General features: G+C 39.9%; 1 protein-coding gene across 1 annotated transcript; it reads right to left on the bottom strand.

Moving 5' to 3' along the window:
- Positions 1-10,066: 10,066 nt before the first annotated feature.
- Positions 10,067-11,832, bottom strand: prmt6 (protein arginine methyltransferase 6). The gene has a single exon (XM_039735342.1). The coding sequence runs from the start codon at positions 11,713-11,715 to the stop codon at positions 10,672-10,674; it is 1,044 nt and encodes a 347-aa protein (XP_039591276.1). The 5' UTR covers positions 11,716-11,832; the 3' UTR covers positions 10,067-10,671.
- Between the last annotated feature and the right edge of the window lie 229 nt (positions 11,833-12,061).

The raw sequence follows: 12,061 nt of genomic DNA, 5'->3' as shown, positions 1-12,061 counted from the left end.
CTGAAGCTGAAATAAGGATGGCTTCTACAACAAGACGGCAACCTAAAACACACTTTAAAATCTGCTACGAAGTACCACAAGCAACACAAGGTGCTGTTTTGAAATGGCAGCTGCAGTGCCCAAACTTGTACATCACTGAAAATCTATAGGTAGATCTGAAATAACTCAGAGCTAGATCAATCTGCAAAGAAGACTGGGGAAAAACGTCCAAAACAATAAAAAGCTTGTAAGCTGTGATTTTGCCAAAGGGGATGTTACCAAATACTGACTCAAGAGAGCAGTCAAACTTTTTCAGATGCCATATTTTCTCTTTTATTACTTTCTCATATACGAAGTGATCCTCCAAAAATTCGATGTGGAGATTTCGATGAATCTCAATGTTTTAGACCTTCCTGACTTTCTTGTATATAAATTATGTCTGTGTGTTTGTGTGTGTGTGTATGTATGTAAACACGATAACTTTTAGTACGCTTTTACTTAGGTCAACCAAATTTTGCATACAAGCATTAGGTACAAAACGTAGATATCTACCAAATTTTGGTCTATTTCTGTTAATCGGAAGTGGTAGTTTACCTTTTATTCATGCAGCTGCAGAGTTTGTTTTATTCAACTTTACTTTTATAACAATTGTTCAATATATTAATATGATTAGATTTTTTGTTAATGGTTCTTTAATGTACATAATATAAAAAAATAATCATTGTCTTGCGGTTTACTCCTCAAATATCCATCCTCATATCTGAGTATACGAGAAAGTCTAGGGACAACTCCCGATTTTTTTTACATTGTTTTAGTTCATGAAATAAATTGTAATTGTAAATGAACATTTTCATAAACATGTCATTGTTATATTTTTTTTGCTGTTGGAAGTTATATTTGCTATTTTTCATTTTGTCACCAAAATATGCAACTTGGCCTAGAATGTCCAACATTTTACATGTAACTGTATCTGTCTGTATATACTGTATATGTATATAGAGGATTAAGCCACTTTTGGAAGGTTGTAGAGCAGGGGTCTCCAACTCCAGTTCTGGAGGACTACAGTGGCTGCAGGCTTTCATCCTAACCCTTTTCTTAATTAGTGACCTGTTTTTGCTGCTAATTAACTTCCTTTGAATTATTGGTAATTGAGTTGCTTTTTAATATTTGTTCCCCTGAATTTCTTCATCATTCCTCTGAATTGCTTCAATTCTTTCCTTAAATGGAACCCACAAAGAAATGAAATGTGAAGTGAGTGAGCCAGCAGAAGACCAACTAACTAAACTCCAACCAATTTCACTCCAGTTGTTTAATTAGGCTCTGATTCTTGTTAATTAAACACATTCTTCAATTCTATGACTTGTTGCTGCTCTCATTATTCAATAGCAGACATTTCCAAAATTGCTGATTTTCTCTTTTCTAAGAGCACAGTTAAAATGTGTTGGGGACCTGAGCAGATCAACACTGCTGAGACCTTCACCTTTCTTTATTTTCAGATATTCTATGATGGTCACAGTTTGCTGGTCATGTTTTGGTTCATTTTGTATCTCATTATTGTTAGGCAAGTAATTACGGAAAAAGAAACAACTAAGGGGTCTAAGTCTTCAAGAGCAAGTCAATTAAAATTAATTCAAAAACAGCAAAAACACATGACTAATTAACCCTTTGAACCCAGCCAGTCAGTTTTCCGGCCAGCCGCCTAACATAATACACGCAAAATGCCGGTGTAACAACCCACATAGCTATTGTAATAACACTGTTGGCCTGAATAACGGCCTACGCATATCTGGTACGCAGTCCTGCTCTTATGATACTCTGCTCTGTAAATCCTGAAGACAGTTACTTTAGAGGTATATTCCCAAAAGGCTGCTACACCTCTTTGCCATCATAACCTGGCTGGCTGGAATACAGGCCTTCGCTATATTAAACTACATAATAATATACAGCTGTCTAGTTCCATTACTTATGCAAGTTATGCTGCTGTTGTTAGCTATAGGTTAGTTTTTTATTTTTTATCATAGATTTCAAGGAGAAAAAGGAAAGGATTTCAGTTGTACTTTAGCATGGGAGCATCCCAAAACAATAGATACTTAGTGTGCACAGAGAAGTACAAGCAGGCACAGAGAGCTTTTGCTCTTCTATTCAATGGAAGGTTTCTCACCTTAAAACATCTCCTTTATGGATTGACAGGTATACCGCTCCAGTCAAACTGCCACTGTCCCTGGCAGGGGTGGCACCACGTCTAATGGAGTTCAAATCATTGGGGTTAGAAGCAAGAGCCCCACGGGGAAGTAGAGAAGTGGGGCGACTGATCGGAAGATGGTAACAATCATGTGAAGTGTTCTTGTGCATTGCTTACGGCACTAAAAACTGTTCTGAAGCATACTACTCTATGTCCAAGTTTTGGCATTTGCTCCTCATAATTGACAGCAGAAAACTGTGAGACTAAAAGTGATACAGCTTGTTCTATGGTATCAACCTGTTGTTATAACCTTGATGGAATATATAATTTGACTTTTTTAAATCAAAATTTTGGCTTTTCATAATTGGTGAAAATTGCTGGGGAGGCTCGCATTATTGTGCCAAAATGTTGGGAGGGCAGGCCTCAAAGGGTTAAGAAAAGGGTTAGAATGAAAACCTGCAGCCACTGTGGTTCTCCAGGACCGGAGTTGGGGACCCCAGTTATAGAGTATTTGTTATGTTACATTATACAGACAATAAATATACCTGCCTAATCCAATTCAGGGACACTAAAGGCCGAGTCTATCACAGTAGCACTAGATGCGAGGCAGAGAACTACCCAGAATAAGGTGTGTGCCCTTCACAGAGATATGTGGGTACAAGAAAGGAGCCAGCAATGGTGGGACTGTGATTTTTGTCACAGCTGTAGCTCTTCTCCATTGTTGCTTTGGCATACTGCCGGTACTGGCTGATGACAGTAGAGCTCAGCCCAAGCGTATAGGCAAAAAAAAACCCCACATGAATACCAATCTGATTGTTCTCATTCATGTCGCATGACAACGAATTAGATAGTAAATCAATCTAGGACCACATTTGAAAGTGACTCAAATCTAATTTGAAAAGGTCAGATTTCTATGTCTATGTAGTCCTGAAAACATCAGATTTGTGTCACATTATGGCAAAAAAAAACAAAAAAAAAACAGATTTTGAGTCACTTCATTGTGGTAATGTGAACGTAGCCTTAGTTACCAAACTTTAATTGGGCTTGATTCTATCAGACTCATGTTATAGAGATTCTTTTATTACGTGTGGGAAAACACTTGTCAAAAACAAATTAAAAATGGTGAAGTGAACTTGAGGTGCAAGATGTAAGAAAAACTGCTTTGGTTTGTTCCAAAAATGGAAGAAATTTAAAAAGTTAGGTTTGAACAGCACAACAATCCCAACACGCATGAGACCAGCTTGAGAATAAACAGAGGGTCCACTCAGACTCTGGAGAATCTGAATCCACTTTAAAATCTGAGGATCCTTAAGCTGATGCATTGAGAGAGTAGGAGTGAGAAGAATGGGAAAGACCACAACTGGACAGCAAGTTGTCAACTGAGCCATATACTCCAAAAGTATCAGGTCTACAGATGTTATTTAAATCACCAAGTATCAGTGCCCCCCTAAATCCTGTTGTGATTGTCTGACAGGTGGTTCTTGATTTGTTCACGTCCTCTTTGTAAGCTTCAGCGATGGATTTTCTCCATGACCCTATAACTGAATTAAATAAGTTCTAACAATGGACGGATGAGTCTCTGAATACTTTCTACAACTGAAGTATTATGTTTTCTATAAGAAGTTAGTCTAAACTTGCCACTAAATAAAATTATCAGTCTCACAGGACACAATATAATGGCTATGTACATGCAGTACACTGTCAGCAGAATACTGGAAGTTCTTAAATACCCTTACAATGGTCACATTTTAAGGCCTAGTAGTTCTTCAGTCAATACATATAAAGTTAAGCTGTACAGAGGTGCATGCCGGCATTGTACCTTGCACTTCAATCGGTTGCAATTAGTGCAGAATGCAGCAGCCAGAGTCTTAACTAGAGTTTTAACAGGGTTTTATCATCTCAACCTAATCATTTACAGCTAACAAACTGTTTGCCATACTCAGCAGCAAAATGCAGTGCATACAAAGGAGAGAATTAACACAGAACTGAGTGCCATTATGAACAATGCTACACATCCTCTCTGTGACACACTAACACTGAGGACTTTCAACCAACAAATAACTCAGCAGAAGCGTGTCAGGAAATGGGGGCTTCTTTATACCAACACCTGCACTATGCCTCACTGTTACTGGGACTGCCAAGTCAGAATTAATTTTTTTTTTGCTTTATTGTCAATCTGGTGTGTTTTCAGACCAAAGTGTGTATGTATATTTATTTATGTATGTATTTACTTATCTACCTATTAATGTATTTATTTAATGAGCTTCAGTAAAAAGCCCAATTACTCTCAGGGGAGAAACAAAGTTTCTATCCATCCATCCATCCATCCAGTAGCTACAAGTGGGTCCATTTGGTTACTTTTAATACTATAAGTTATCTCCAAATTATGATGCTTTCTGTTGTAGGTGACACAGATGACTAGTGCACAAACATATCAATGTGCGCATGTGTACCGTTTCAGAAGACAAATGTGTTCATATTACAGATACAGGTCACTTCTACTTATGAATGTGAACCGTCAAGACAGGCAAATCTGATCTGAGCAAAAAATATGAACTGAGACAATGAGGCTTGTAATGTAAATGTAGCCTATTATTTCCTGGAAAACAAAGTCATTATTTAAATGAAAATCTGTTCATTTTCTGAGCATGCTTAATTCAATTTCTAATATTTATATTTATTATATATATATATATATATATATATATATATATATATGAAGTAAGTGCCCAGGAGAATAGATGGAAGGGGATTTCTTGCCTGACCAGAAGACTCCAAATGAATGGCCAGGCATCCTGGCTGGGTTTATCTGCAGTACCTTTCCTGGCTGTGAAGAAAGGGAGGGACAAGGAAGGACAGTTTCTGGGGGATATTTGATCTCCCACAACGCTAGGTGGCAGCTTCCCTTGGGTGAAGCTCCCATTCATACTCTCGCAGGGAAATGTAGTCTTGGTGAGCAGCCATGTTAGGGTGTGTGGGTCCCACCAGTAGGGGTTGTAAGAAAGGTGCATACCTGGAAAGAGGTGTTGACTGACCTGGAAGGGCTTCCAAGCTGTAGTCATTTGACACTAGAAGTACTTCTGGGTCTGGCATGTATGAAACCATTGGCCTCATCCAGGTGAGTTGAGTTGGGAGGAAGTGGACAAAGACTGCCTGGAGGAGAGATGGGGGAATATATTTGTGAATAGAAATCAGGATTGTGACCGGTAAAAGATATCCTAGTTAAATAAACACTGTATTGATGATCTTCACTGTGTGTCTGCAGTCTGGGGCTCGGAAAGCCCCCTAGTGTTCATTACATACAGAATATATGTAAAAAAATTATTTATATATATATATATATATATATATATATACATATATACAGTGCATCCGGAAAGTATTCACAGCGCATCATTTTTTCCACATTTTGTTATGTGCAATTACAGCCTCAAGAACATTTTATTACCAGTTATTTAATTTGTCCAATTACTTTTGAGCTCTTGAAATGAAGGGATTGTGTTAAAAAAATGCTTTAGTTGCCTCACATTTTTATGCAGTCATTTCGTTCACCCCACTGAATTAAAGCTGAAAGTCTGCACTTTCTGCAGAGCACTGCATCCGAGTTGTTTCATTTAAAATACATTGCGGTAATGTACAGAACCAAAATTAAAAAAAAGCTGTCTCTGTCCAAATATTTATGGACCTAACTGTGTATATATATATATATATATATATATATATATATATATATATATATATATATATACTACAGGTGCATCTCAATATATTAGAATATCATCGAAAACGTAATTTATTTCAGTAATTCAATTCAAAAAGCGAAACTCATATATTATATAGATTCATTATACACAGAGTGATATATTTCAAGCATTTATTCCTTTTCATTTTGCTGATTATGGCTTATAGATAATGAAAACGCAAAATTCAGTATCTCAGAAAATTAGAATATTGTGAGAAAGTTCAATATTTTAGACTCATGGTGTCCTACTCCACTCAGCTAATTAACCCAAAACACCTGCAAAGGGTGTCCTGTGCCTTGAAATGGTCTCTCAGTCTGGTTCAGTAGGCTACACAATCATGGGGAAGACTGCTGACTTGACAATTGTTCACAGAGTGCTGTATCTAAGCATATTAATGGAAAGTTGAGTGGAAGAAAAAATGTGTCAGAAAAAGGTGCACAAGCAACAGGGATAACCACAGCCTTAAGAGGTTTCACAAGGAGTGGACTGCAGCTGGAGTCTGTGCTTCAACGGCCACCACACACAGATGTATTTGGGACATGGACTAAAACTCTTTGCATTATTTGCCAGTAAACTATGTAACATTCTATGACCTGCTTCTCACAACTGAGAGGGCCCATGGCGGATGTTTGCAGACTGCAGACCAATCACATGCGTTACCTGGTAGGTAACCACCATACAATCAGATCGAGACTCAGACTTCGTATCCTATGAATATATATATATATATATATATATATATATATATATATTCATAGTGTCAGAGATGGCTAGGGTGGCGACTTGGCTGGGACACCCAGGAGGACTGGAGGAGGGCTTGCGCCTTTCCCCAGACCATGTGGGGGCAACCGCCCAGGTTGCTTTGGGGACCACGGGTATAGAGTTTTGAAGCTCAAACCTGTAGGGGCCTGTGGTCACCGCCAGGGGGCGCCCTGGTGCCTTTGTAGCCCTGGACCTCAGCACTTCCGCCACACCCGGAAGTGCTTGGGGGAAGAAGACTGGAGACACCTGGAGTGCTTCCAGGTGCACAGCCGGCACTTCCGCCACACAGGGGAGTGTCCGCGGAGGAGTGTCAGGAAACACCTGGAGCCCATCCGGGCATGTATAAAAGGGGCCGCCTCCCTCCATACGAGGGCTGGAGTCGGGTGGAAGAGGACAGAGCTCGGAGGAGAGGAGTGGAGGCGGACCAGAGACAGTGAAAGGCATAGTGAGAAGGCCTGGACTTGAGGGGTGATTGGTGCTGCGGCACTGGGTTGTGCTAGCGTATTGTATATAAATATTGTAAATAAATGTGTGTGGTGCTAAAAACATCATGTCTACCTGTCTGCGTCCGGGCTGTACCCCACAATATATATATTGTCACACACGTACACATGGGAGGCAGCTAAAGGGCTTGAGTAAGGGCAATTCCAAATCAGACCAGGATGTGGCAGAGTGCACTGACTCTTTTTCTCTCTTTTCTGCAGACCATTCATGGGAGATTCCACCTGGCCCTCTTGACGTCACATCCGGGTCCGAGCCTATGGAAGAAGACCTTGCTGGCTCTGGCCCCTGTGATGTCATGTCCGAACTCGAGCCTATAGCTGAAGACTATTATGAGCCCGACCCCTTTGACCTCACTTCCTGTCTTTCCCATATCAGTGCTGTCATTTACTTGCAATTTGCAGCCAGGAAACCAAATATACGAGTGGCTGTCCAAAGCCTTGCTATGGCTCTTTGTGGAATTTGTGACAATATATATACACACACACATAAACAGTGCCCTCCGTATTGTTTGGGATAAATTTTCACTTCAGCTCCACAATAAAAAATTTCAAAACGGAAAATTGAGATGTGATTAAAGTGAACATTGCAGACTTTCATTTAAGGGTATCTGCATACATTTCGGTCATACCACATATAAATGAAAACACTTTTTACACACCATAATGTTTGGGACAATTGGCGTCACAGATGTTTGTGATTCCTCAGGTGAGCTTCATTGCTTCAGTAGTGCAGATATAAGATACCTCAGCTTGCTTCTACCCTTTGGAGTCTGTAGTTGCCTTTGTTTAACATGAAGGTAAGAGCTGTGCCAATGAAAGTCAAGGAAGCCATTATGAGGCTGAAAAACAAGAATCAAACCATTAGAGACATCAGTAAAACTTTAGGAGCACCTAAATTAACTGTGTGGAATATTATTATGAAGAAAGGAGGCACTGGTGAGCTTAGTAATTCAAAGGGACTGGTAGGCCAAGGAAAACCTCCACTGTTGATGAGAGAAGAATCCTCACTATGGTAAAGAAAAAGCCCCAAACGCCTGTCTGACTGATCAGAAATAGTCTTCAGGAGGCACATGTGGATGTGACAGAGATGATTATCTGCAAAAGACTTCATGAGCATGCAGAGGCCAACCCTGCAAGAAGCAAACCTCTAGTTAGACTCAAAAACAGGATGGCCAGATTACAGTTTGCAAAAAAGGACTTAACAGAGCTTGCAGATTTTAGCAAAAAAAGTCTTGGAGACAGATGAGATAAAGATGAACCTGATAAGAGTGATGGCAAGATTAAAGCTTGGAGACTGCCCAAGATCTTGGCATACCACCTCATCTGTTAACAATGGTGGTGCGGGTGTTATGCCTTGGGCATGTATGGCTGCCACAGGCACTGGCACACTTCTCTTCATTGATGATGGAACTGCTGATGGCAGAAGCACAATGAATTCTGCAGTATATAGAAAAATCTTATTTGCTCAAGTTCCTGTAAATGCCTTCAAACTAAATGTACGGCGCTTCATCCTACAACAACATAATGATCTCAAACATACTGCTGAGACAAAGTGGAAAATGGTAAATTCTTGAATGTCCAAGGCAGTGACTTAACCTAAATCCCAACTGCGCAGGAAATCCATATACTGAAGGGAAAACATAATAGGACAAGCCCCTGAAACAAGCAGGAGCTGAAGATGGCAGAATTAAGAGGCTTGGCGGAGCATCACCAGAAGATCCTCAGCAACTCATGATGTCTTTGAATTGCACACTTCAAGCAGTCATTGCATGCAAGGAATATGCAACAAACATAATGACTTTAATAGACCTGCCATTGCTATGTCCCTAAATTTCTGCTACCCTGAAACAGGGGGGGCGTGTAGAAAAGGTTTAATCATTTCTACATGCTGTTGCCAAAATGTATGCAAATACCTTTAAATTAAAGTCTGCAGTGTGCACTTTAATCACATCTGAATTGTCTAATTTATAATTTTAAACTGTGGAGCAAACGGGTAAATCAAGCTAAAAATGTGTCTTTGACCTGAATATTATGGATGTTATATATGCACACATACATTTTTTAACCTTTGCAAAGTGTTTATATCTGTGTATATAGGTATAGAAAGCTGCCTCTATTATTTCCACATGGTAGTTAGAAAGTTACACTTTAAATGTAAGAATAATACAAAATAGGCATTACACAAAAATTTCCATCCATTCATTTTTGAACCTGTTACATTCAATTCAGAGTCACAAGGTAGTGGAAACCTAAGTCCTACAAATAAAAGTGTGGCTTATTCTTCCTTTCTACCAAAGGTAGCAGCTGTTTTTTATTTGAAATAAATTTCATTTCCCAGGTTTTCCTTATGAAAAAGTAATTGCATTAGTTTATTGGCTGCCTCCTTAATCTCAAAAAGGTTACAGATGCAGGCCGTATCAAGATCAAAATACAGTACCTTTACTCTAAAAAATGACAGCAGTTATTTGATATTTAGTTGTTCATTGGGAGAATCTGTAACAGATAACAGGTGTATTTGATGGCAATTTACAGTGCATCGAGCTCATGACCTTGGAGGGAGAAGTTTCAAGTTTTCATTCACATGAGCTTTTGAAAAATCACTGACTCAAACATTTGTTAAGTGAGACATAATTAACACTTTTTCTGCTGTTTTAGAATAAATGATATAAAAAAAATATGAAGAAATACATGAGTTCAAAACATTTTTAGATTTTGTTACTCCAAGAAATATAATAAGACAGCTGGTAAAGTTCTTCAAGTCTCCAGGCAGAATAATAATCAGGATACTCTACAGGCTTCGGCTTTTATCTCCAGGAGTGTCTGAAGATGCCACTTTCTCACTCCTGGATGCTATTTAGCACCACAATGTAAGCAATTAAAATTTAGCCTTGCACATCTTTTTTTTTTTTTTAAATTCAAGTACATTTTAAGTAACAGACTACTAAAAATAAATTGTTTAGTGAGAACGCCTTTCTCTATTCTGGCTCAACTATATAACATAAATGTGGGAAACAATTATAAACACTTCTGAATTTTTTTATTCCTACTGAATGATAAGAACTGCTAAAATTTTGTCTCAGTGCAGATTTTAATAAACATAATGTCCAATTCTAGACAATCACATGTGCACTGAGACCATTACTGTAAAGCCAATCTTTATTATTCTTTTAAAAAAATGGAATATATAGGATGCACAACTCAATTTTTCTCATAACATGGAAGGGAGTAAAGCTGAATGCCTACAGGCAGACCAAACGTGCGTCAAACAATGCAACATCTCACACAAATGCAGCTGGAAGGGAGCTTGCAAGTCCCTCCTGCTCAAGGGCACCATATTTTGCATTAATAGGCTGAGAAATGGGAAACCACATTTCATTCAGGGTGATCTTGGTTGCAAGCCTTTTATTTTCATGAACTGAGGTCCTTTTGAGCGTTTAAATAAATGAATTTGTTGATGGCATGGGGGTGGGGGCGTTCCACAGCTAGCTCACACTAATCTTCATTATTCATCAGAATAACTTTCACCCAACTTAAAAGTCTTAGATTTCATTTTCTGCTCTCCTATAGTACAGTCCAAGTGCGCGCAAATATGCCTCGGGCTTTTTTCTGAGGGAGACAGTGTGATTTCTCCCACGATTTTAGTGTCTTGAACAACATCCACGGGCTCGTCCAGATACAGGATGGATTGTTTCCAATGAGTTTCCTGTTTAAATGGAGATGTGCTTAACACTAAAGGCTTGTCTTCGCCTTGGAACGTAACCGAGAACCAGAGGCAGAAGGCGTTCACGGAGGAGGAGCCGAAGCACTCAAAGCTGAAGGCGCCGCTGACGCGTTTTACTTGCTCCGTGGTAGCCTTGTACAGATCGAGCTCTGCGAATTTCGCCGGGTGGGAGAGCACGTCTTCCACAGAGACGCTGTTAACAACGATCTCGTTATTCATGATGCACTTCCTCGCAAAATCGAACATGCACGTCATATCCACGTCGTACTGCTCTTTCACGGTGTACCAGAAATTCAGGCGGTCCTCGGCTACTGCTTCGTTAATGGGAGCGATGTAGAGCTCGGCCTGGGAGGGTAAGATGAGGCCGCCAGACTTCAGCCACTTATCTCGCGCAAACAGCACGGAATGCAGCATAGACTCGTGCATCAGCGCGTAGCCCATCCACTCACTAACTATTACGTCCACGCTTTCGGGCAGCTCAATGGTCTCCACCGTGCCATGCACGACTGTGATCGCATCTTCCATCTTATTCAGCTTCACGATTTTTTTCGCTTGCTCGGCAATCGAGCTCGCCTCCACCGCGTAGACCCGTTTAGCCCCTGCCTGCACACAAAACACACTTAGCACTCCCGTGCCGGCTCCCACGTCGAGCACAACTTTACCCCTAATCGATTTATAGTTCCTTAAAATGCCCAACCTGTAGGAATTGGTCCGGACTTTATCTGCAAGCATTTCCTCGTGAATCGTGACGTCGGAATAGCTTTCGAAGTAAAGCTTGTCCTGTGTAGTACGATCAAACTTTCTCTTCTTCGAAGGTAGTGACATTTTATGTTTAAAACTGTGCTGTTTTGGGGACAAATCCAACGCCACTTGTCAGACACCTCCCTTCAGTCCCCTTTGTCCGTTCAGGCGAGTGTACCGCACTGATTGCTGGGAAGTCGAGTTCTTTTTGGCGCATTTTTCTTACGTTTGCACGTTCCTTCAGCTTTTTTTTAAACTACACCTCCCAGAGGGTACAACGATTGACTTGAATTTTAAAGCGACACAGTTGCAGTTTCTGAAAACTGCTTAATGGCAGTATCCTGAGAGAGGATGACCTTAAGTTTCTTATTCGGTGCGACTGTTAATGTAAGAAATTCCTAAATCCTTTGTCATATATTTATACTTTAGG

Source organism: Polypterus senegalus, chromosome 14 (assembly GCF_016835505.1).
Source record: "Polypterus senegalus isolate Bchr_013 chromosome 14, ASM1683550v1, whole genome shotgun sequence".
In the NCBI taxonomy this organism is placed as follows: domain Eukaryota; kingdom Metazoa; phylum Chordata; class Cladistia; order Polypteriformes; family Polypteridae; genus Polypterus; species Polypterus senegalus.
Note: the sequence above shows the minus strand (reverse complement) of the source record. Positions and strands in the feature narration are given on the sequence as shown.